Genomic DNA, 27374 nt, shown 5'->3' on the forward strand with positions numbered 1-27374 from the left:
TATTCTCTCAGTATTTCACAGGCTTGTCCAAATGTTGTGCAGCAAACTTTAAACAAGCTTTAACATGTTTTTTTCTTTAGCAATGGAGCCTTGCGTGGTGAGGGTGCATACAGGCCATGGCGGTGGAGTGCAATACTTATAGTTTCCTTTGAAACAATTGTTCCTGCTAATTCCAGGTCTTTCTGAAGCTCTCCACAAGTGGTCCTTGGCTCTTGGACAACTCTTCTGATAACAATTTTCACTCCTATATCATAAATCTTGCAAGGAGAACCTGGTTGTGGCCGGCTTATGGTGAAATTATTTTCTTTCCACTTCCGGATTATGGCCCCAACAGTGCTCACTGGAACATTCAGACGTTTAGAAATCCTTCTGTAACCAGTGTCATCAGTATGTTTTGCAACAATAAGGTTACAAAGGTCTTGAGAGAGCTCTTTGCTTTTACCCATCATGAGATGTTTCTTGTGTGATACCTTGGTAATGAGACAACTTTTTATAGGCCATCAGTTGGGACTGAACTCGCTTATATTAATTTGCACTGACAAGTGGCAGGATTGCTTTCTAATTACTGATAGATTTCAGCTGGTGTCTTGGCTTTCCATGCCTTTTTGCACCTCCCTTTCTTCATGTGTTCAATAAATTTTCCCTGTGTCATTTCACATTATTACACATAACTTAATTTATGTACAACATGGGTTGTTGCTGACATTTGGTGTTGTACATAAACCACTGGGTCTGTGTACAACTCTGAATCAGTACCTTTATTCAGGCCAGCTGATGTAAATAGCACCAGTATTCATTCTCTCATACAGCAGCTACTGCCTGGTATATTACATGGCTAACAGAAGTTAGCAGAGAAAATGTTAGTTGAAAATGTTAGTTAACAGTCTTTTGCTCGCAGGGCTAAGTAAATGTGATGCTTCAATCTTATTTTGTTCACCTTAAATGTACATTTTAATCATATTTTACTTTATTTGTGGAGTAGTAACTCATTACACTGACAGTCTTTCTGGAATAGCACTGAGAATACTCAGATTCATTCAATTTCTACCAAAAACACAATGTTACTCACAGACCTGGGTCTGGCTTTATAGATCCACTCTTTCACTGGCAGGGGTTGGATACGCAATCCTGGCGCGCAGAATGCCGGCGGTCGTAATACCGACACCAGAATCCTGACGGTTGAAATGCCAATATCTGCAGGTAAGAGAATTAACTCTAACCCTAAACCACCCTTCCAGCAGCCTAACCCTAACCCTCCACTCTTGCAGCCAAATTCTAATTCCCTTCAGCAGCGTAACCCTAACCCTCTCCTTAGCGCCTAACACTAAAACTTACCTTCAGGATTGCGGCTGCCGGGATTATCGAGCCGGGACTGTCTGACTCTTGTCGGATTCCGGCATCAGTATTGTGACTGCTGGGAACTGAACTACATCCCACTGTCAGAACTATGCTACGTGAATAGTCACTGAGAAGGGCCCTCCTCTCTAAAGTAAGTAAATAAAAGTCTCTTCTATATTGCTCTCATCGCCCTAGTCTCTTATGGTGGGTACACACTACACGATATGCTCCCTGAGCGATATCGTGAAGTGTTGTCCCTGGCAGGCTGTGCTCAATGTCGTTCATGACATTGAGCACAGCCGCTGAACGATATCATTAACGATATCGTTCAGCGCCAGGCTCTCTCCCCTATTCCCTGACATGCAGCAACCTGACGAGATTGTCAGGTTGGCCTGCATGTCAGCCCGATGAACGATGATGACGAACGACCCGCGGGAACGCGCGTCGTTGTCATCGTTCATCTTTTTGGGGTTAAAAATGGACGATAAAGTGGACGACTCAACGATAACGATATCGTTATCGTTCAGTCGTCCACTTTATCGCCCAGTGTGTACGCACCATTACTGCTCCCTTGAGGTGACTGTCTTCTCGATGCACCATCTCCGTGCTGGTGGTGGGTGGGATACTAAGGCAGGGATCATGGTGCACAGACACAGCGGGCGTAGATCTCACCACCAAGTCTCATGAGAGCGTCTGCAACTCACCTCCAGGCCCAGGAGATCCTGTGACAATGGCGAAAGTGAGCACCACGATGGAGCCTCATGCAGTTGGTCTGGACCCCTCCAACAAGTCCGGGTAATCAGTACACCATCCACATCCCCCCCTCGGCCCCTGTGGCATCCCTGGTCATATACTGTGATTCCGCTGCTACCCTCAATCCACTTCTCTCTTTCCTGCTCTTCGTCTATACCTCTGCTGCCGTCTCTTATTGCTACTAAAGCTTTTTCTCTGCCTCTCCTGCCAGACAGGGCCAGATTAACAATAGAGCGGATGGAGCTACGGCTTCAGGCTTTCACATAATGATAGGCCCATTATCATGGCAGCTTGATGACGACCAACTGCCTAGCTGGCCACACAGTCGCCATAAATCATTAGTATTAAGATTGTGTTTCTAGTTTTCTCACAAAATTATGCAATTTTTAAATGTTGATGTATTTAGAGAGATAGTGGGGCTGATAGTGTATGGGATGCATAGGTGCTGGAACAAGGGGTGGGCAAGGGGGATTCCCCCTCATATTGAGAGAGGCATCTGTCAATGTACTGGGTCATGGGGCACTAGTCAATGCAGGGACAGACATAACACACGGGTTTTATTATTAAGCTGCCTTACATTGATTTGTCCAGTTTTATAAAGTTAGGAAGGCAGCCAGCTTCGCTTAGCCTGTTGGTTTCTATAGTCTTAGAGCTAGGCTCATTGCACCACAGCAATAAGCTCCTAAGCTTTCGCCAAACTACAACTCCCGGCAGCATGCAGGTAACCATCCTCCTCCTCTCCCGGTGCTGGTTGGAACGCGCTATTGGCTGCATGTGTCCCAGAGGTGCACAATAGCGCTGTGTCAGTGAGGAGAAGAGAACAATGATTTCCACATACAGAGGCTAAATGCAAAGACCCCTCAGGCTTACTGATCTCGATCATCAGGTAGGTGCTGTGGCGGTTTACTCCAGCTGCCCCAGACCGACATTCAGTGACTTAGGGGCACCAAAGCTAAATGATATCTTGGTCCTCCCAACCTAAAAATGGTCACAGCTCCTCCACTTCTCACAATAGACCCTTGAACATTTTTATCCCCAGGCCCATGTGTGCATTACTTCCAGCCCTGCTGCCAGACACCAGCACTTCCTTTCTCCCCTCCTCCCTCACACTTCTCCCCCATCAACTTCCAACTGTCATTCAGCCTAATGCTGCATATGCACGGGACGATCTGTTTAGCGATCGATATCGCTGCACGATCTCCCTTGAATTTCCCGGTGTAATGGATGAATGATATAGTTTATCCACACACCAACAATATCACCCACGACCAACGACCGTTACCTCCTGCAGGCACTGATAGATATCAATCAGGTTGGCCTGCATGCATGGACGATTAACAACATCGTTATTGTCTATACGAGAAATCGCATCGTTGGTCGATCGTTGGCAGCATAAAATTTAACAATTTAACGATGAACGATATAGTTATTGTTCATATCGCTCATGAAAGTTTTACCGTGTATACGCAGCATTACCCTCTGAGATCGCTCATGTGACATCCTCCTGAGTTCTTGAGCAGCTACAGTGGCTGCTGGGAATTGAATTCCATGGTCTGTGTGAGTAATGGCATGCATTTACGATGTAACGTGATGTCAGACGGTAATCTCTCACATAGCAAGGTATTACATATGTTTTACAGATTTCCTCAGTATCACAATTGAAATAATTAGCAACACGTGGCTCTTTTAAAATGTGTCAGTCAGCAATGAATACACTAGGAGATCTGGAAAACGTGCATTGTTAGGGGTTCCTGAGGACATGCACTATATTACATACACTATCCAGTGTATAAGGAGATCCATGTGTACATATATGTCCAAGTCTAGGTTCTTCTGCTGCCCCCCCAGACACTTAAACTTGCTTCAATGCTCCGCGGAGTGAGGAACTTAGAATTATTTATTATTTATTACCAGTTATTTATATAGCGCATATATATTCCGCAGCACTTTACAGAGACTATTTTGTCATTCACATCAGACCCTGTCCCAGTGGAGCTTACTATCTATGGCCCTCATTCAGACCCGGACGCAAGTGGCCGTTCGTACGTTCGGCGTTCGTACAAACATATGTAAATTCAAACACTCGCTCGTATTTTCGAACGCAGCTAAACATCCTCCCCAAACTCTACCGACCCCTCCTCTAACTAACGAGCGTGCCAAATAGCGAGCGTACATCCCCAAAGTGGCTTGAAGGGAACGCACGCACAAGTACAAACCCGAAGTGGGACTGTCAGATTCCGATTACCTGCTCCTTTATTCTGCCTACCTCCCTCAATCGTATCATGCCAATCAATATATCAATTAGCTTAATTGTTTTTTTGTTTTTTTTGGGACAATGCAATAAACTTTAATCTTGTCCGTGTTTGTGTTTACCCGCAGAATACGTACGGCTTAAACATTCGCTTTTCTTTGTCAAAATACATGTTAGAGCCAATTAAACATATGTTTGATTTGTTTTAAACCACGCATATTTTCCTGGGTTCATTTCTTTATTTAAATTTGCTTACGCATGTCACTGCATCAAGCCTATCATAACTCTCAAGAGATTTGTGGCCCTGTCGAACACATGACTCATACACTAACCAATAGAATTGGTCCTGTTAATTACCCAAATACATTAGCCAATCAAATTTATTTTCGTGTCTTTATTAAAAATGATTTTTACCAAATACACCATTGCCATCATGAGAGCCTCGGCATTCACCAGGCGCGAGCTGCTGGTGTTAACCGAGGTGATGGATAGGCGGATCACCAGCCAGCCTCCACCCATCACAAATAGAGAAAAGCGTTCCGCATATGCGGAGGTACGTGGCCGCCTGCGTTCCTTCGGCTCACGCCGCCAGATCGGCCAGCTGGAGCGCAGGTGGTCTGACCTGCAACGGTGGACGCCCCGCTTGCTGGCATGCTTTCGCATGCAGATCGCGGAAAGTAAGTTTTTGGGACTGTGGTTTTCATGTTTATCTTTGTGGCCCTAACTGCGTGTGCATGTTTTCATGTATGTCCTATTTATTCATTGTACTCATATCTGCATGGCCATGTTTTCATGTATGTCCTATTTATTCATTGTACTCATATCTGCATGGCCATGTTTTCATGTATGTCCTATTTATTCATTGTACTCATATCTGCATGGCCATGTTTTCATGTATGTCCTATTAATTCATTGTACTCATATCTGCATGGCCATGTTTTCATGTATGTCCTATTTATTCATTGTACTCATATCTGCATGGCCATGTTTTCATGTATGTCCTATTTATTCATTGTACTCATATCTGCATGGCCATGTTTTCATGTATGTCCTATTTATTCATTGTACTCATATCTGCATGGCCATGTTTACATATTTGTGTTGTCATAAATTAGTGTTTAACTAGGTTTGGGTTGAAACTAACCACAATTTGTTTCACATCTTTTAGGGGCAGAGCGAAGACTACGGCGTCATCGGCATCAAAGACGGCGCTCTCGCCCACTCTCCCCAACCCCAAGCCAAACCTCCACACCCCCAAATTCACGTATTTCCCCCTCCTCCCCAGCCTGCACAGACCCTGTGGAGGATGTTTCGGGGCTCCTTCCCCTCCATCCCAATTCCCCCTCTCCTCCAACCACCCCTCTTGTAACTACCCCCTCCCCTGAATCCCAAATCACCCCGCCAACCTCGTTGGGGAATGGAGGCACCTCCGAGGAGGACGAGGGAGTGGCTTCTGGAGCGGCCGTTAGTTTGAACGGTATGTTTTTTTTTAGTTTAGTTTTTTGCAATGTTTGTATGTAATCATGTGTCTGTGCCTTTTTTTGTGTTGTTTCGGAGAATTTGTTGGAGTTTTCGGTTTGTCTTTACCTTTTCCAGCTGATTTCCCCATACACATATCACACCTGTCTAAGGGCCTGATTCAGACCCACTCGCAAGCGGCTGTCCGCTCGCAAGTGGGTCGATGTTGTGCACTGCGCATGCGCACGATGACGGGAGCTCCGTCGTGCGCATGCACCAGACGCGACGAGCGAAGGACTTTCCTTCGCTCGTTGTGTCTGATCAAAGGGGGCGTGCTGTCGATGTTGATTGACAGCACGCCCCCTTTGGTGGGCGTGCCGGGGGCGTGCCTCCCTGACGGGGGCGTTCCCAAGGGAACGCCTACCGTCAGAAGCCGGCCCACTGACATCACTAGTGATGTCAGTGGGAGTGATTTTGGCTCTGATAGAGCCAAAATCACTCCGGGCCTTGCGGTTGAAAACCTCAACCGCAGGCTCCGGCTCGCAGTGGCGATGGTCGCGATGGTCAAGACCATGGCGGCCATCAAACTGCACACTCGTATAGGCTGTAGGTGGTGACCCACAGCTATACGAGCGTCCAGGAGGACGCTCCATAATTATGAAGGGCGGCCCTCATTCAGAGCGTGCGCTCTGCTCAGAGCGTACGGCTCTGAATGAGGGCCTAAATCTGTTTTTTTGACTTGTAATTTTTGGGGGGGCCATTTTTGGGTGCTTGGTATTTTCGGTGTAATTCTGCTTTGGGTCACAATATTGACATTTTTGGTTAGCTTGGTTTGGCTTGTTTTTTAATGTGGTTTCATTATTGATGTATTAATCCCCACACTTTTCTAACCCACAGAGGAACAGAGGCGTATGGCGGAATTAGCCGGATGTGTTGGACGGATGCGTGCCCACGTCATCGGGCTGCTGGTGGTCCTTGACCATATGTCGGTCCTCCTTCGTAACTAATTTTAGGTTTTCATTTTAAAAAAGTTTTATAAATTAAAAAATTAATCTTAACGTTCTGTCTCATTCCTTGTTTCCAAATCAGAGATTGTTTACACTGACATAAGTAGACTCTTCCAGCAAGGATTTGCAATTATTGTCACTAAGATTGTGTGTTGTATTTTTTAGGAAAACAGGCACAAGAAACACCTAACAGTAACAATCTGATTGGCCTTTTTTGGTGTTTTACAAATTATATATTACTACATTTTACAGGTTCCAATTTGGGGGGCAACCTGCTTAGGCCGATATTACAAAGCCAACTGATTGTACAGGATTCCTTTTGGTGTTGGTTTTGACCCCGAAAACATCTTACATTTTAGCTCAACTTGCGTCATTACAGGATTACCCCTTAGGAAATTTTAACGTGGGTGAACCTGGTTACACTTGCTTGTAATGGGCAATAAAATATACAAAATTACACTCTCAAAACATTTATTCACAACATAACTAAAATAACAAAGTGTTCACTCACAAACAATACACACATTGATAATCATAAATACAAAAAAATCAAGAACTGGTTGACGAAGGACCATGCCAACATGATTCCACAAATGTGGCGTTGCAATATGGGTTCCATAATATATTTCCAATGTGTCCCCATGAAGGTTTTTTTAGGGTAGCAGGAAGTAGTCATCGTTGGAGTCCCAAAGATTATGAAATCAAACAGAAGATGGAGAAAAAAACACAAAATAATTAGATGTTCTCAAACAATCCTTACCACATTGTGTCTAAACACTGTTGTGTTGCCAATAATTACCTAAAATATCTGGCCACCACATCATCGCGTATGGCCCCCCCACATACTGACCTCCGACCAACCTCGGGGGGGCCATCCTCAGGTAAGGCATCCTCTGGCTGCATTGGGACACCACTCCTTATGGCGATGTTGTGAAATATCCCACACAGGACCACAATTTTAGAAACCATATCCGGCAAATACATGAGCTCGCCACCAGAGCGGTGGAGGCATCTGAATCGGCCTTTTAAAAGGCCGATACAGCGCTCCACCACTTGCCTGGTGGCTGTAAGTGCGGCATTAAAATTACTTTGTGGCCCTGGTGTGGGAGCCAAATAAGGAGTGAGCAGCCAGGGCGTGCAAGGGTAGCCACTGTCTCCTGTGAAAAAGAAGTGACAACATCAGGATCACTGTGTATCAAGCTTAACATTGTTATGTACTAAAGGTCTCCACTTACCCAGAAGCCACGCATCACCAGCTTGTAGGTTTTTAATTTGTGCCATATCCCTGATTGCCGGATGACGAATGAGTCATGTGCACTTCCTGGTAATTTTGCACTCAGGGACAGGATCTGGAGGGAGGCATCACATACCACCATTACATTCAGGAAGTGATAGTGTTTACGGTTGCGAAATATGGCCTCCAGACGTGCTGGAGGCTGAAGTGGTATGTGAGTACCATCCACAACCCCTATGATGTGTGGGAAGCCAGCTATTTGGTAAAAATTGGCCTTGGCCACACTAAGGGCACCCATATCCAAAGGCATTTGAATAAAATGATGGAGGTGCTTGAATAGTGCCTCCATCACTGCCCTCAGGATCCGGGAAAAGGGGGATTGGGAGATGCCCGCCACTATTCCCACCGTTGTTTGAAACGATCCTGAGGCACAGAAATGTAACACCGCCATAAATTGCGTAAGTGGTGGTATTGCTGTAGGACTGTCAATTTGCCGCTCAAGATCACTCTCTATTAATGAGAGAGTGTCTATGATGATTTTGGGAGGAAGACGGTAGCGTCTTAACACCTCATCATCGGGCATTCCAAAAAGGGTGACACGTGTTCGATATATCTGGGGCCTTGCACGCCTACGATGCCTACGCCGGGGACGAGATTGAGGTTGGTCGGCTTCCGGGAGCATGGCCAGAACAATCCGACCAAGATCAACCTGAAATGGCAAGATTTGAATGTAAGGCTTTTTCCCTCCCCCCAAAAAAAGGATTTTTACTTAGCTTGATGATACAATCCATTGATGCTTACATGCCGGGGTATTGTCATGATTGGGCCAAACTCTAAATAATCACAATATAAAAATGCAACAATTTAGGGTGGGCATTTAGGAATCTAAATTGGGTGCAAGACAAAACATAAAAGGGGAGAAACACACATTTGGCCAAATAGCAAAACGACAGTGCGCAGACTACCTCAAATTGGGCCAAAATGTAATCAACAAATGCTAAAGGGAAAACACAACCAATTTAACGGGTCTAAATAAGCATTTAAAAATACGCTAATTAGTTTGCAAATACCATTCACAATAGAAACAGTTAAAAATGCGCTAATTAGTTCGCAAATAACATTCACAATAGAAACAGTTAAAAATGCGCTAATTAGTTCGCAAATAACATTCACAATAGAAACAGTTAAAAATGCGCTAATTAGTTCGCAAATAACATTCACAATAGAAACAGTTAAAAATGCGCTAATTAGTTCGCAAATACCATTCACAATAGAAACAGTTAAAAATGTGCTAATTAGTTCGCAAATAACATTCACAATAGAAACAGTTAAAAATGCGCTAATTAGTTCACAAATAACATTCACAATAGAAACAGTTAAAAATGCGCTAATTAGTTTGCAAATAACATTCACAATAGAAACAGTTAAAAATGCGCTAATTAGTTCGCAAATAACATTCACAATAGAAACAGTTAAAAATGCGCTAATTAGTTCGCAAATAACATTCACAATAGAAACAGTTAAAAATGCGCTAATTAGTTCGCAAATAACATTCACAATAGAAACAGTTAAAAATGCGCTAATTAGTTCGCAAATAACATTCACAATCGAAACAGTTAAAAATGCGCTAATTAGTTCGCAAATAACATTCACAATAGAAACAGTTAAAAATGCGCTAATTAGTTCGCAAATAACATTCACAATAGAAACAGTTAAAAATGCGCTAATTAGCTTGCAAATACAAGTACAAAAATACGCTGATAGAAAAACACGAATTATTTGAAACATTTCTGACTAATAAAACCAAAGGTTAAAAGTGTAAGGTCAAACAAAGTTGCGTAAATACAAACATGAACATTTAATAACCAAGTGGAAAAAAAAACTTACCAATAGATAATATATAAGTCTCCGGATCAAAAGGTCGTTGGGGCAGAGCCAAAAAAAACCTAACAAAGGGGAAAATTGGAAACATTAACGAGCCAAAATTCAGGAAAAGGAGACACAAATTGAGCAAAAGTTAGACGGCCAAAAACATACCAAATAAATACACGGCCAAAAAAAAACCACCAGAAAAAAAGCGAACGGAAAAAAAAAAAATACATAACAAAAACAACTCCCACCAACGCCAAATCCAAAACCCGCCAACAATCAACTCCGACCAACGTAACCTCCAACAATCAACAACCGCCACCTCGACTCGAGACGCCCCAAGCCATAAATAGTGTTTAGTTTCCCACACAAATTAAGGAGGGATCATAGGAACGCACAATCAATGATGCGGCCGAAAAATAAGGACGCATGTATAAATACGTCACGAGCCAACAAAAAAGTTCTGGTGTATTTCTTGTTTGGAGATAAGACATGGCTACAGACCAGGGAAACAATGGGCAACAGTCTGGCGGTAAGTATTTCAGGCATTTGTAAACAATGATTAATTTGAAACATAATATAGTGCAAGTTGTGAAGCTTACAATTCTCAACATTCAAACAAATAGGTGAGGAGGATGACATGGAAGAGGCTGCTGGGCCCAGTATTCCGGCCAAAGCTGGCAAAAAGAAAAGGCAGCCACAATTCACAAGAAAGGAGATGGAGGTTTTGGTTCAGAAGTGTGTGGACATCCTGCCACAGGCAGACAGGAATATGAGTGCAAGCCAGAAGTGGAGAATGTGGGAGGAGGTAGCCGTTGCTGTCAATAGGGTGGGTGATTATGTCCGTCTAGCCCGGGATGTAAAACCGAAACAGTTTGAAAACAAAAGGATAATGGTTCCAATTTCACCCACAGATGGGCCGACTTCAAATATCGCCTGAAGCAAAAACTGGCGGACAGGGCTAGGCATGCAAGGGGGACAGGTGGGGGTCCCACCCCTGTGTCATTGGAGTTGAATGATTTAGAAGAGCTGGCACAGGGGTGTGTGCAGGCTGTGGAGGTGTTTGGCGTGTCCAACATGGATACGGACATGCCAGACTTTGCGGCTCCTCATGTTGTCCAAGGTAAATATTGTGATGTCACCAACTCTGAAATGTTATTGTGCCAATATGTAGATTATAATGTGACTCTTTTCTCATTTTTCCAACAGAGACACAGGCGGATGAGTCTGCTCCAGAGGGGAGCCTTGGCCGCAGAATTTCTGCTGGCTCTGCAGGGGAGGAACCAGTACATCCGGCTGAGGACCCTGCAGAAGCCAGTCCAGGGCAATCCCCCTCGCAGGCAGTGTCCCTCCTCACAGAACTCAATTTTAAATCGGATTTCCATACGGAGATTCTGCAGAGGATGGACGCCAGTCTGGTACGGGTGGCTGAGGCCCTGGAGCAAAATGCTGCGGCCAACGTGACCATTGGTCAGGCCCTGGCGGAAAATACCAGGGCCAACATCCGCATCGCCAATGCCCTGGAGCAGCTCGTTCGCCAGCACATGGTGGAGCCGACCTCCCTTCCTGCCGGAACATCAGGATCCTCCACCTCTGGCACAACATCAGCCAATCCTCCAAATGTGCCTAGCCTTGTGCCTAGTCCAGAGGCCACAACATCTGCCTCTGGACAGGCCAGCCCGATGACATCCCGGACCCGGTCTGGCGCCCTCCCTCCCCCTGCCAAACGGGGGAAAAAACGTTGACAGCACTGGCTACTTTTCCCACACTCCTTCTGTGCTTGCCCCATATTCCTTTCTGGCCAAAACTTCCCTCTCCTTTCTTGTGAATTGTTTTTAATTTTTAGCTTTACGTTTCCATAACTTTTATGTTTGCACAATTACTAAATTTTTTGGGAAGAACACTGCAAAAAATGTTTGGGCAAAAAATGTGCATGAAATTGTTTTTATTTTCAAATAAATTTGAAAAAAATGTACGACATTGTATTGTGACATTATTGTAGAAATGGTTTACATTTAGTCCTGGCCCACAAGCCAAAAACGCGCTCCACCAACATTTTACCTGGAAAAAAAAAGGGCTCTTTAAGGAACGTTTTAAAATTTACATAAGGATGCAAATTCACCAGCCAAAAGCAAAATGGCAAAAAACACACAAACATGATGACATTATTGTTACAATAGGCCAAAAACAAAATATCAACCCAAAACAAAACACCCACAAATGTACGCTAATTGATTGTGTAATCCTGACATTAGCAGCTATGATTTCCACCATTTTGTGCTAACCCAAAAAACTGTTTTCAAAACACATTCCAAGCTGGTTTTCAATACAACACTAATTGATTTTCTGACAAGCCGTGATTAATCGATGCAACATCGTAGAGTGCCGGGACGGAGGAGAAGGCCATCGCCACTGTGGTCGAGTAATCCAGACCCTAAGCTGTGCGAGCATATTGGACGGAAAGAGGATCATACAGTGACGTATGACTTGGTACGAACACATTTGACGTTCGCATCTGATAATGTATGTACGCCCCAAAAACGCCTCGCCACGCCTGCGTTTTTCCATCTCCACCCCGTCAACGCCCCAAAACGCCCTGTTCTATCAATCACATTTGACATGTCACTTCCTGTACGCTATTTGACGAACGAGACATAAAAAGCTCGCAATATGCCGTACGCACATGCGCAGTGTTACACCGACGCATGCGCGCTTTCTCAACATCGGAACGCAACGAGCGTACTGCTGTTAACGAACGGCTCTGAATCAGGCCCTATATTCCCTATCACATGTCCACACACATACACAGTACAGTTTATTTTTCTGCTGGGAGCCAATTAAGCTAATGCTAAACATTACACCAGTCGTACTGCATCTGGGAAAACAAAAAACATTCAGCTCAGGCTGGCTGCTCCTACTGCTTCATCTAATCACTGGCCTTGTGTATGTGGTTTTTCTTTCACTTCGCTCAGAATTATTCAGCATAAGGTCCGTGTGGCCGGAGACTGGGCACACATGTTTGAAATGGCGGCTGTGGCACTGAAGGGGTTAACCCTTGTGCCACAACACCATCTTTAAAAGGACAATTTAGGCGCAGGGCGCCATTTCTTTTAAAATAAAGTATTTTTATTTGTATGTTGTGTGCTGCAAGCCACGGACTAGCTCCAGCGGCTTTGGCGATGCAGAGTGTTACTCCCAATACGTTGCACTGGGGGGACTGCTTGCAGAAAGCCACTACAGCCGGAGAGCCGACTGCTGGGGACCGGGAGCCCAGCTCCCGATGCCCCAGCACTAGGGGTGGCCATCGGTGTGGTTACCATCGATGGCGATTTAGCAAGTGGCCATCGATGGAGACCAACTATGCAATGGATCACCATCGATGGTTTCACCAACCGATGGTAATCTCTGTTCTCTGACTGGCTGGCCCAAGGGCTAATCAGAAACTGGGGGCAGGGCTTCGTGGATGTCAGGGGCGGAGCTAAGATAGGATGTCCTGCCACCTTGCAAAAAAAAAAAATAAACCATTCGGTTATGCTTTACCATCAATGGAGGGAAACCATCTGGTTCTCCCCAATCGTTTGTAAAAGTACACCACATCGGCCATAAACCATCGCTGGCCGATGACCATCCCTACCCAGCACTCCAGCAGTCAGAGCTGCTTGCTGTTGATCACTGGCTGTTGATCAGAGGGCCTGATTCAGCAAGCAACGCGAGTGAGAGAACACACGGTGCGAGCCGATGTTTGCGATCTGCGCATGCATCGCATGTGAAGGAACAGGCTGCTGAATGCGGTAAGGCTTCTCTCAGAGTTCGCAGGGAGCCTGCATAGAACTTCGATGTTGATTGATAGGAAGTGCTGTTTGTGGGTGGTGACAGGGGGGGTGGTCGGCTGAACGCAGGCGTGGCTGTGCGTTTGCGCGCCGTTACAGGGGCGTGCATAAATTAATTTCAGCAGCGCCACACGCAGCCGGGAGCCTCTCTGCGTGCAGGAATCTCTCAAGTCCTGCGGCAGAGTCAGGTCTACCCTTAGCTTACACGCAGTTTCGATGGCACTCGATGTTAACGCTGTCAATCAAGTCATAGGTGGGCGGCTTTATGTTTTGCTGGGTTTCTGCTTCTTGTGCTGCAGTCTCTTTGAGTATACATTGATTAGCATATTCTCGCAGCGGCTGGGTGCGTGCATCTGCTAGCAGGCATTCCTTGCTGAATCAGGCCCAGAGTCCCAGGCTGCAGTGCTGTGCCCCATACTGGGGACTGGGAGCTTAGCTCCCTGCGCCCCAGCACTGCAGGACTGATTAGCAATGCCCAGCGCTGTAAATCGGGCACTGAGTAGCCCCGGTACCATCAGCAATGAACTCGTCAAAGTCCCAGCAGGTGGACTAGAGTACTGCACATATAATAAAATTAAATGTATTAAAATATAAATTTTCTGCAAAGCACTGCAGAATAGGTATATGAAGCACAGTTTATTTAACAGTCTCTAACATGTTTAAAATGTACTTATATTTAAGATGTGTCTGAACAGTCAGGTCCATAAATATTGGGACATTGACAGAATTTTCATATTTTGGCCTCTATTCACCACCGCAATGGCTTTGAAATGAAACAAACAAGATGTGCTTTGACTGCAGACTTTCAGATTTAATTTGAGGTTAATTACATCCAAATTAGGTGAACGGTGTAGGAATTACAACGGTTTCTATATGTGCCTCCCACTTTTTAAGGGGCCAAAAGTAATGGGATTATCAACTCAAAAGCTATTTCATGGACAGGTGTGGGCTATTCCCTCGTTATTTCATTATCAATTAAGCAGGTAAAAGGTCTGGAGTTGATTCTAGGTGTGACATTTGCATTTGGAATCAGTTGCTGTCGACTCTCAATATGAGATCCAAAGAGCTGTCACTATCAGTGAAGCACGCCATCATTAGGCTGAAAAATCAAAACAAACCCATCAGAGAGATAGCAGAAACATTAGGTGTGGCCAAATCAACTGTTAGGAACATTCTTAAAAAAGAAAGAACGCACGCTCAGCAACACCAAAAGACCCGGAAGACCTCGGAAAACAACTGTGGTGGATGACAGAAGAATTATTTCCCTGGTGAAGAAAAACCCCTTCACAACAGTTGGCCAAATCAAGAACACTCTCCAGGAGGTAGTTGTATATGTGTCAAAGTCAACAATCAAGAGAAGACTTCACAAGAGTGAATATAGAGGGTTCACCACAAGATGTAAACCATTGGTGAGCCACAAAAACAGGAAGACCAGATTAGAGTTTGCCAAACAACATCTAAAAAAGCCATTACAGTTGTGGAACAACATCCTATGGACAGTTGAGACAAAGATCAACTTGTATCAGAGTGATGGGAAGAGAAGAGTATGGAGAAGGAAAGGAACTGCTCATGATCCAAAACATACCACCTCATCAGTGAAGCATGGTTGTGGTAGTGTCATGGCGTGGGCATGTATGGCTGCCAATGGAACTGGTTCCCTTGTATTTATTGATGATGTGACTGCTGACAAAAGCAGCAGAATGAATTCTGAAGTGTTTCAGGCAATATTATATGCTCATATTCAGTCAAATGCTTCAGAACTCATTGGACGGTGCTTCACAGTGCAGATGGACAATGACCCGAAGCATACTGCAAAAGCAACCAAAGAGTTTTTTAAGGCTAAAAAGTGGAATGTTATGCAATGGCCAAGTCACTCCCCTGACCTGAATCCGATTGAGCATGCATTTCACTTGATGAAGACAAAACTGAAGGGAAATGCCCCAAGAACAAGCAGGAACTGAAGACATTTGCAGTAGAGGCCTGGCAGAGCATCACCAGGGATGAAACCCAGCGTCTGGTGATGTCTATGCGTTCCAGACTTCAGGCTGTAATTGCCTGCAAAGGTTTTGCAACAAAGTATTAAAAAGTGAAAGTTAGATTTAGGATTGTTTAGTTTTTCCCATTACTTTTGGCCCCTTAAAAAGTGGAGGCACATATAGAAACTGTTGTAATTCCTACACCGTTCATCTGATTTGGATGTAATTAACCTCAAATTAAATCTGAAAGTCTGCAGTTAAAGCACATCTTGTTTGTTTCATTTGAAAGCCATTGTGGTGGTGAACAGAGGCCAAAATATGAAAATTCTGTCAATGTCCCAATATTTATGGACCTGACTGTATATATAAAATGTAAAAAGGTTTTAAATGTAATTTAAAGTAAAATTGCACTTTCCTTTCTCAGGAGGTCAGGGGTCCCCCAGCGCCCATAGGTAAATGAAATGCCTTTCTCTACAGCCTTATGCCTAGAAATGCCATCAGAAGGAGTAGAGAGAGCTAGCAAACTTAGCCAGCTGATTAGGAATAAAACACTTATAAGAATCTACTGCGCACTCAGGCGGCTGCAGTGGGGGAGTATTAAAGGAGGGTCATCCACCTCCCAAAGATAGAGATTATAAAGAATGTAAATACAACCCACTACTGCGCACAGCCCCTAATCGAGAATAGTAAAATCTTATATACTCAAAATAGAATATTTATACATACAATGAAGGGAGTGGTAATTGAATTTATCAAGTCCAAGTCCTATCCCAAACCAACAATGATTCTCACTCCAAAAATAGTCTCTCCTTTTCTCAGGTAGATGAATTCTTTCAGTCGTATTCCTCAAACATTGAAAAACAAGAGGAGAAGAAAAAGCTATTTTTGTACAGCTGCACAGAAAGAACCCAGGAGGGAAGGGAGAGTTATACCACTTTTACACCTAAATTCCGGGTTTGACCCGGAGTTGGAACAGGGTTCCAATCCGGATCAGACCCGGAATGTAGCCGGCGCCGACCCAGGATATTCCCGATCGGCGCCGTTCACACCGGAGTCAGGGGTCGGGTTTTCCGGCGTTGAAGTGGACGCTTGGAGATTACGTCATCTCCAAGCACCACTGAAGCCGGTCCAATAGGCTGGCATGCAGCGTGCTCCAGGTCATCGTGACCTGGAGCGCGTCGTTCACACTGCAGGGTTTCACGGGTTACTCCCGTGTTGAACCCTGCTAGTTACCTGGGTTGGATTACCAGGTCACTCGACCCGGCGATCCAACCCTCTTCCCTTTTACAGCAAGGAGCTACCCGGGTTAACCCTGCAATAACCCGGGATTTAGCTCCGGTGTAAAAGGGGTATAACAGAGAAAGCAGCCCAGATCGCAATACGAAGTGAACACGGAGAGAAAAAGCAGTGATCGCAGGAGGAATCTAAAAGATAAATACGTTGCAGCACGTTTGATCGTGAGTTGGGGTACGCCCGTTATTCAGTTTGTCACTACCACATGGATGAGATGAAGCATAGAACATAAAGAGCATGGATTAAAATATACCTTTATGGGAGAATATTACTCAGTTTTTACGTGAGTATGGTACGACTATCTACATAAATCCGAATATAAAGGGGAGATATATAGCCGAATTCACACAACTGGGTGTAAGATTACCATTATAAAGAACGTACTACACCATTAGCTTTTTCTTCTCTTGTTTTTCATCTTTTGAGAAATACGACTGAAAGAATTCATCAACCTGAGAAAAGGAGAAAGACTATTTTTAGATTGAGAATCATTGTTGGTTTGGGATAGGACTTGGACTTAATAAATTCAGTTACCACTCCCTTCATTGTATGTATAAATTATTATTGTGAGTGTATAAGATTTTACTATTCTCGATTAGGGGCTGTGCGCAGTAGTGGGTTGTATTTCCATTCTTTATTAGCCAGCTGATTGTTTTCTGGGAGCTTCAAAGAGCTTCCCCTCGGGAGCCAGGACCTCTTTGCCTGGGCATCTTGCCAGTCTGTCCATGGAGCTCAGATTTTGGGTAGAGGAGGTAGCAAGGTCCCCTGGTAGAATCCTTGTAGTAGGCTTTGGAAGGAAGCATCCCCTCTTATAGACGTGCCGGCACCTGGGTTTCGACTAGCAGCCCCTCAGTCCATAAGGGGCAATGTTATTTGTGTGCCTGCACAAGACATGTGCAATGAATGCAGCTTGATTGGTCTATGGACCCAGGGCAATCTAGCCCCCTAGGTATTGTGTATTGGGATCATATAAAAGACGGGCCTGCGTCCTCTGAAAGTGTGTATCTTTTTGGACATCTGAACTTCTGTAGCATCTGTATGCAGTGATTTACCTTGAGCAGCTTCAGGAAGGGGAATTGTCTTTTTTGAAGACATTGAGCAATAAACATCTTGCCTTCAAGCTGACTGTATCTGTATCCTGTGACGAGTAGGAATAGAACAAAACCCTGTTCCACTCTCCGACTGATCTGGAGTGAGGGCCTGATTCAGCAAGCAATGCAAAGAAGAGAACACACGCACTCGGTCGATGTTTGTGTACTGTGCATGCATCGCACTGCGAGTGCGCGAACTAGCCAGTGCGATCAGGTAAGCATACGCAGACTACACGTAGCGTGTACGCAGACTCCTTCCGATATTGACTGACCTTAAGTGCCATTTGTGGGTGGTGACGGGGGGTGGGATGCCGTTTTAGGGGAGTCCATAATTAAGCCAGTGCGGCGACGGACGCAGTGATGAGATTTCGTGCACATAGAAAGTTGTTAAGATCCTGCGCGAGGTCTGCTCAACCACTATTATGCATATGTGGTCGATGGTTCTCGATCTTACCGATGCTTACGCTATCTTGCGTACTGAGCAGGCTTTGAGTAAAGGGAGTTGGGCGGCTTAATACAGGGCTGGGCGGCTGCATCTTGTGCTGCTGTCTCTGTGCATATGCATTGATTAGAATATTCTCTCAGTGGACGGGTGCATGCGTTCTCTCCTTTGAGTTGCTTGCTAAATCAGGCCCTGAGCCCAGTGTCTCCAAGCTAAATCCCTCTGCCAGCTACCCTGTAGAAACTGGTCCAGACGAGGAACCAGTGGAAACTAGCTGACACTATCCAGGCTGTGTTGCAGTGCCGGGCCCAGGTGACAGAGGGCATGGCCTAATCATGGGAGGCCTGGCCACGCCCCCTTAGAAAAAAAAAGAAAATAATTTTTGCAGCTCGCGGCGCTGCGTGCTGGGGAGGGGGGCGCAGTGTGCTCCTCAGCCTTGCGCACAGCCATTGGTGGGCGCGATCAGCGTGATCGCTCACCACATAGGCATAGGAGACTGGTCCCGCTGCTACTTTAGCAGCCAAGAGCAGTCTCCCAGTGCAGCCCTGCATACAGCAGCGTGAGCTTGGCTGCTGTGACATAAGAGGGAGGGGGCGCGGTGCTGGACCGGGGCTCCCACCGGGCCCCTCCAGCAAGCCCGGGTAATTAGTACCCGCTCCCCCCCTTTCGGCGCCCCTGGTACCAAGTGCGATAGCAGGAGCTTGGAGGTGGCAGAAAGTTACATGCCCACTGCGCAGTGGGCGGAGTTAGTAATAAGCTGTTACTGACGGTAAATTGGAATCTCTAATATTCCAGGATCCAATGGGATCAAAAATAATCTGTGATCGCCTGGCGAGGCGAGGTCATCCGGTCACGGACCTGTACTTCTCACATATATTGTAGGACCTTATAGATGTGTCCTCACACTATTACTGCAGTCACGCCATACAACCCTTCCCAGTGTGCCCGGTCTCGTATGACTTGATGTGTCCACATACATCTATCCTCCTTGCGCTATAAGTCGCGCCACACATAACGTGGGAGCTCCGTGTGACTTGATAGCACCGAGAGTCTTTTCGTGCATCTTTTTACCTCCAAATGCATCTTATTCGCACAGCTATGCAAATAGATAGCACAAGCAGCTTCTGATTAAAATGATATGCAGCATGCCTATGTTCTGTGTGTGACTGCGGGTGTATCTGCATGCGAAGGCTACGTTACAGTGTCACAGCCTTTCACACTGTAACGTAGCGTTTCGCATGCAGATACAGCCACAGTTGAACACAGAACATAGGCATGCTGTATATCATTTTAATCAGCAGAAGCTGCTTGTGCTATCTATTTGCATAGCTGTGCGAATAAGATGCATTTGAAGGTAAAAAGATGCACAAAAGACACTCGGCGCTATCAAGTCATGGCGTGACTAGAAGGGCTGTTTAACACGCAAGGAGGCTAGATGTATGAGGACCCATCTGTAGATACACTACTCAGTGAATACCTTCCATGACACAGCACAGACTAAACTGTCTTCATGATAATCACTATGCATCTACAACAGCATGCATAGCTAACATTCTGTACAACTAGCCATATGCTTTCCAGGGGAAGAGATAATGGATCACACTCACAATCAAATTTCCTGTCTGTCTAATTGTAAAACGTTGGGAAATAATAGTACAACAAACACTGGCAGCTCAGCACAACCGTAATGTTTACAGGCAAACTTATCCCTGGACCGAGTCTAAGTCAGTGGTAGGCCGTGTGTGGTAAAGCAGTATTGCTCAATTTCCTTTGCAATCCTATGAGACAAAATGCAACATGATGTGGTGGCAATGTGCCACCATTACTAGTATTCTGACGCTGCTGTGATGGCACATCATTAACATTGCTCACAGCTAGTGCCCATGCAAGACACCAACTGTGTCTTGCATGAACAAAAATCGCACTTGTGGTTATACCGAAGAGTATTTTTTATGTGTTTATTTGTTGTTTTGCTGGATAACAGGAAATGCAATATACCGCATGGGGCATCACCCCGCGGGGTCAGCTCTCTGAAGATGAAGAAGTGTTGTTGAACTAGGAACTTATCAGATGTCAACTAATGCCCTCAAGTATGTATTACTGTAGCTATGGGGTATGTGAGAGAACTGTGTCTTTCCATCTTTCCATGCTGTCACTTATGTGAAAGCAACATAAGAACAGAGAGTGTGCCCTGTAGCTCATCGTCTCTCATAAACACTGCACAGATAAGCGTGGAGGAGAATGGCCTGTCTAGAAAACATTACGATAAAATCTGAGTCCAGAAAACCATGTTAATGCAACAGCAGTAAGAGAAATGACCCATTTACTTAAAGGATATGGCCACCTTATTAGATTTTTTTTTTATATGGACAACACAGATCAATTGATCATTTTGTATATATCAGTCCTAACAAAGAGCTATTATTGCTCATAACAGCCTACATTGGCAATAGGATGCAGCAATGAGTCGGGGCACATGTAGTGAACTGCATTTACCAGCCCCCAAAAGATGGGCATTCAGCATTACAATCTGCTAGTAAGCCATGGGCAAACGCAAGGGGGTTTCCAGTTGCCTGGAAACCCCCCTTCCCTTTCCATGCCATGAACAGATTAGAAATAGTAATATAATACAATTTTACTACTGCTGCATGCTCTCCTCAGTATCACAAATGAAATAATTAGCACCACCTGTGGATCTTTTAACATGTGTCAGCCAGTAATGAATGCACCTGTGCACCAACTAGGAGATCTTGAAAACATGCCCTTTTATGGTTGCACTGCTATAGACCATTTATAGGGTTAATTATTGATACTGTTATCCAGTATATAAGGAGCCCAATATGTACATATATATCCAGGGCAGTGCTAGGTTCTTCTGCTGCTCCTCCAGACTATTGGACTTGCTCCCATGCTCTGAAATGGCTAACACATGTGACATAAAAACACTCAGCTCAGAGAGGATGGCCCTACTGCCGCATCTAGTGGCTTATGGTGCATACACACGTAGCGATCTGCCAGCGATACGATATCGCTGGCTGATTGTCCTGCACCCTCCCCGGTGTGCTGGATGATCGATATCGATCATCCAGCACACCACCAACTCACAGACGACTATTGCGACCCGTAGTAACTTGCTCGATATCGAGCAAGTTGACCTGCATGCACGGCCGATGGACGATATCGCTATCGTCCATACGTGGCCGCGCATTGCTGGTCGATGGTCAGTTGGTAGGGACCAAAAAAATTAACGATTTGAACGATAACGATATAGTTATCGTTCAAATTGCTCATTTATATCGCTACGTGTGTACGCACCATCACTGTGATCGCTGGTCCTGCATATGCTGGAATTATGACACACTATACACTTTGTATGATGTATATTAAAGCTGGATAAGTGCTAATTATGCCCTCTTCATGCGCTTGCCACTGTAAGCATACATACTTCCAACAACTAAAGATAAGATAGTGGTTATAACTACACAATATGACCTTGCCCATATTTTACCAATGAAAGTGAGAAAGCCAAAAAGCTGCTTATTTTCCTATTGTAATATTAGACTGTAAGTTTGGGAGCAGGGCTTTTTTTTATACCCCTCTGTCTGTCTGTTATTATTACTCTGTTTCCAATCACTGTGGTTTATTCTGGTGCTGCATAAATACATGTTAATAACAAGCAGTGTGTGTGTGAGAAAATATTTGCATTATCACATACAAGATGTGGAAACGTGATTATTTGTGTGACTGAAAAGATTATGTACTATACAAACTTTCCCTTTATCCTTTGCTAATTACTTACATATGAAGGAGGTAAGTTTAAACCTTGAAGTGTTAGTTTATTGTAAGTTTTCCATCTATAGCTATATAAAAATTGTGTAATAAAAAAAAGACTGCAGACGTTTCCTCATTACAGCTTACTTCACACAACATGCTGCAATATAATTTGAAATATAATTTGACAATCTGTATAGAGCTCAGAGTATAGTCCTAACTGTGAGAGATGCTGGATGTGAAACCGTATTCCAAACGGCATCTTGCTGCGCTGATTTCCATGCAGGAAAATGCAGAGAGGAAACAGTCACCGGGAGAGTAGACAGATGGCAGTGTTCAAATTCATGGTGAAAGCCAGATAAGGCGGATATTGCTGTATTGCTATGTACTCTTAACAGTCATTACATAAATAATTTTTATTTTAGGTGCAAAACTCTTTAATATATACTACTATACAACACTAAGGGCTCTAATTACTACAATCCGCATTCAAATGCAGATTGTAGTGTGATATTTCCGACTGAATTCGTATTGCGAATTCAGGCAAAATCACAGGGAAAAATCCCTTGCAGGGACAGAGCTTGCGATAAAGCTCTGTCCCTGCGAATCCCCTCCGCAGCCTTATTATCAATGTATTTTTCGGACCCCCCCCCCCTAACTTTTACTTACCTCCGGTCAGGTCATCGCTGCTCTGGTGATGTCCTCCCTCCAGGGCTCCGGTCAGCTGGTTTCCCATCCTGCACTGTGACCCGGTCAGCTGTTTAATGCAGCAGCTGACCAGGGTCACAGTGCAGGAGCCGGGAGACCAGCTGACTGGAGGGAGGACAACACCGGAGAACCGATCACCGGCCCTGGACCCAGGTAAGTTTTTTTTTTTTTTTTTTGCAGTGATCAGCTTGTAGTTTGTTTAGACCACACAGCTGATCACTGGGGCCGGCTCTGGGCTCTGCTCCGCCTGTGAGAGCGGAGCAGGAGTCGGGGAACCGGGGGAAAGCCTGAATAATGCCACCTCCAGGTGGCGTTATTATCACAGGGCTTCCCCCGGTATTTTTTCACATTTTATTTTTAGTATATCTCAGGCAGATCACATTTCCCATTACAATTATGGGAAATGTGATCTGTTTACTAAAAATATGTGATAATTAGGGCTTGGAGTAGAATTTTACGAATTCTATTCCAATTGCCCTTTATTAAATTTAGGTGAAATTAAAATAATGTGGAAAGGGTGTGAAAACACCCTCTTTCACTTTATTTTAGTAAAAATAATGTTAATAAATAGAGCCCTAAAGCTGATAAGTATAGCCAGCCATGCTTCTCTCTTTCAGAGGCATTAACATTATTTTTACACACCGTTTTCACATTATTTTAGTATCACATAAATTTCTTAAAGGGCAATTATAGTAGTTTTCAAGAAAAATTACTCCAGTCCCTTTAATTCACATATTTTAGTAAGCAGATTGCATTTCTCATACTTGGGGGTAAATTTACTAAAGTGAGAGTTTTTAAAAGTAGAGATGCTGCTCATAGCTACCAATCAGATTCTAGCTATTATCTTGTAGACGGTGCTAGATAAATGTTAAGTAGAATTTGATTGATTGCTATGGGCAACATCCCCACTTCTAAAAACTCTCACTTTAGTAAATATGCCCCTTGTAATGGAAAATGTGCTCAGATTTACTTGGGGAAACCCTGTGATAATAACGCCAACTAGAGATGCGTTATTGGGGCTTCCCCCGGTTCCCCGACTCCTGCACATGCGCAGACACACTCTTCTCTTTTTTAAAAAAAAAATATATATACAGTGAAAGTGTGCGGATGGTATTCGCAGGGACAGAGCTTTATCGCAAGCTCTGTCCCTGCATGCGGAAGTTAATACATCCATGTGTTATTTCCTAAATTCAGTTGAAAATATCACACTGCATACACATTCTAAATGCGGATTGTAGTAAATAGGGGCCTCAATCACAAATATATGTGTCCCTTTAAAAAAAAAATTAACTGCAGTCCTGGAACCTGTACCAAATATGGTATAAACTACAGTAATAACTTGCCCATTCTACCATCTAATATGGTCATAATATAGCAGTACTAATTTCTTTTGGAGGGACAGTCCCTCTTTTGGATCCATATACCTACTGTCTCACTTTCAATCCAAAAAGTCCCTCTCCAAAGTATACAAAACTCAAACACTGAGTCCTAGATGGGACTGTTTTGTTATTATGGGGCCATTGTATTATAATTAAACTCATTACAGTGTAGTTCTTGAAAACGACTTTAGCCAAAATTCATGAATATTTTATTGCCATGATGAAAGCTATCCAGAGGGATAAAAGTTAAGGGCCCCATACATCTACAGGGAAATCCACCGATCCCACTATCGAACCGGAACCGCAGATCCGTCGGTCAGAAATGCCAACCGGTGGCTACCGATTGTAGCCGATCCGTTGGAGAATCTGTGAAATTCTACATGTTACAAATTATATTTTAATCATGATCGGCAAATCAGTGAAATCCATTGGATTTCATCGAATCGCCAACTCTGGATCGTAGAGGTATGGGGGCCTTTACTCTTTGGAGACCCTGGTTCTGCCCCATTGAGCAGTTTAAACTGAAATGGGAGCCCAGTTTGATCTTTCAATCCAATTACTACTAAAAAAGAAAATAACTAAAATAATGTTGTTTTTTTTTTCAGTTTATATATAACAAATATCTGTAGATAAATAGACACCCCAGGCAAAAATGCCAGTATATCTATAGCCAGCATCAACCTACTTTAAATATATAGGATGAAGCAAGCAAAAAGACCTGGCTTCACCAACAATGGGGCTTTTGTTCTGTCATAAATATGCCCCTATGTGTATTTATATTATTGTTATTAGATTAGCATTGCACAATTTCTAAGCTGTTTAAAGCATTTGCACCCAAGTTTGAAATAGAAAAAAAAGGGTTTTCATGAGTCTATCAAAGCATAAAAATAATGATACAACATTATTATAAAATGTTACTTCTCTTCAACAATGAATTGTGTCTTAAGGTGCCCATACATCTGACCGGTATATCCGCGATCCTGCGACGCGATCGGAAATGCCCATCTGCCGGGTGGAAACGCCGGCCGACCAACATCGATCTGTCGCAGGATCGCTGAAATATTACATATTAATTGTCCCCAATTTGACGATCACGATAATTTTTTGTTCGCGATCGTCAAATCGGGAAAATCCAACATGTTGGATTTCTGAGATCCCACGATGCCGGGATGCAGCAATGCGGGATAGCGGCAAACCATCGCCGATGGATGGGCCCCATGAGAGGCAGGAAAGGGAGTAATGTATATTGGAGGGGCATAATGGGGCCCATCTATCAGCGATGGATTGCCGCGATCGCACGATGCTGCAACCCAGCATCTCAGGATTTTCCCGATTTGATGATCGCGATCAAAAAACTATCACGATCGTCAAATCAGGGACATTTATCATGTAATATTTCAGCGATCCTGCGACGGATCGCTGAACATCGATGTTGGTCGGCCGGCGTTTCCACCCGGCAAATCGGCATTTCCGATCGCGTCGCAGGATCGCGGAAATACCGGTCAGATGTATGGACAGCTTAAGTCCTCCTTATTTAAAGTTAGCAAGAGATCCAGCTAAAGGGTACAAATTTGCACCTGCATAAATCACACTGCGATGCAAAGGGGGCAAATGCTTTTTTCGGATGCAAGGAAGTGGTGGCTGCTTTTGTATGTTGAAAGCAAAATCTGTGCAGCTTTATTTTGAATCTGCAAATTAAACTAGAACGAGCCCACTGTCACCACTAATTCTACCCTCGCATTTAAATGTAACACTCCTGCAGGCAACATGGTTCTGACCGTCTAGCCAGATTTACTCCTAACTCCTAATAAGGCCCATTGTATTCTCATCTGCGTTCTATTTTTATGTTAATTCTTATTACAATAAGACACCTCCTCAACTATCTATGTTCTTTCCCTACCACTTCTCTCCCATCTAGCCACTCTGATCTGTTTCGTCCATGGTTCATCAATAACAAGCAAAACCATATCCTATTATTACTAGAAACCTTAATGTTGAATAAAACAACAGAATCAGGTGACATTCACTTATTAATACACAATCACTTTATGGAATCTGGTTACTCTGACTGACTGTATGTGAAGCTCTTTCCATCCTTGGTGAGCTGCGAATATACAAAGGTCATTGAACAGAAAACGTTATGGCTGGACAAGCAGGATGTCCACTGTCTGTCACTCACCGCCTGATGGTTTCTGTCACAGTACCGTAGCCCAAAGTAATCTATCTCCACAAGGTTTAGGTGACGGAATACGTAGTCCAGGACAACAGAGCCTTTCGTTGATTTCTGTGGGAAAGAATGTACAGAATCTATTCAGGAGAATATTCTGAATTGTCAGCGTCATTCATGCGTTCACTATGGCATTGTGTAACCAAACAAGGGGCTTGTTTTATTGACCAGGAGCTATTTTTGGTCTCCCTGCAGCAAGATTCTATGGGCTTTGTTATGTATTCACTTGGCAAAATACATGAAACACTGACGAAGGTGCCGCCTTACTGTGTCTGAAATGAGACTGACAACCGAAAACTCTTTGTTTAACAGTGTTTCCTTCCCATTTCTCACATGTTCATACACAAAAACACTCGTTGCTGCAATACTTCACGGTGGGTCTGTGAATGGAGACAGTGATGAGTCTGGCATGAGAAAATCACCATGCGCTCTTTACATGAGATACGCAGATGAAACTGTAGATCTGTGGTGTTAAACTCGGGCCCTTCAGCTTTTGTGGGACTACATATCCCAGCATGCCCTGCCACAGTTTTAGCATGGCCTAATAGCAAAACTGTGGCACTGCATGCTGGGATGTGTAGTTCCACTGCAGCTGGAGGGCCCGAGTTTGACACCACTGCTGTAGACTATAAGCGGTGGACTCATCTGTAGAGAAAACTTGTGTCCATCCTGGCACATCTGCCTGTATTGGTATTTTCACTTTTGTGAAACAAAAAACGTGGTCCAAAAAGATGACATTCGTAGTTA

The 27374-nt window shown here is 44.1% G+C and overlaps 1 protein-coding gene across 1 annotated transcript in view; it reads right to left on the bottom strand.

Moving 5' to 3' along the window:
• Nucleotides 1-27374, bottom strand: part of EPB41L4A (erythrocyte membrane protein band 4.1 like 4A) — a 258913-nt gene that overhangs the window by 152679 nt on the left and 78860 nt on the right. Inside the window, exon 2 of the mRNA XM_088477685.1 lies at nucleotides 26580-26684. Coding sequence (XP_088333811.1) covers nucleotides 26580-26684 — 105 coding nt within the window. The remainder of the gene's footprint in view (nucleotides 1-26579; nucleotides 26685-27374) is intronic.

This window comes from Taudactylus pleione, unplaced genomic scaffold (genome assembly GCF_031769625.1).
Source record: "Taudactylus pleione unplaced genomic scaffold, aTauple2 ptg000202l, whole genome shotgun sequence".
Taxonomy (NCBI): Eukaryota; Metazoa; Chordata; class Amphibia; order Anura; family Myobatrachidae; genus Taudactylus; species Taudactylus pleione.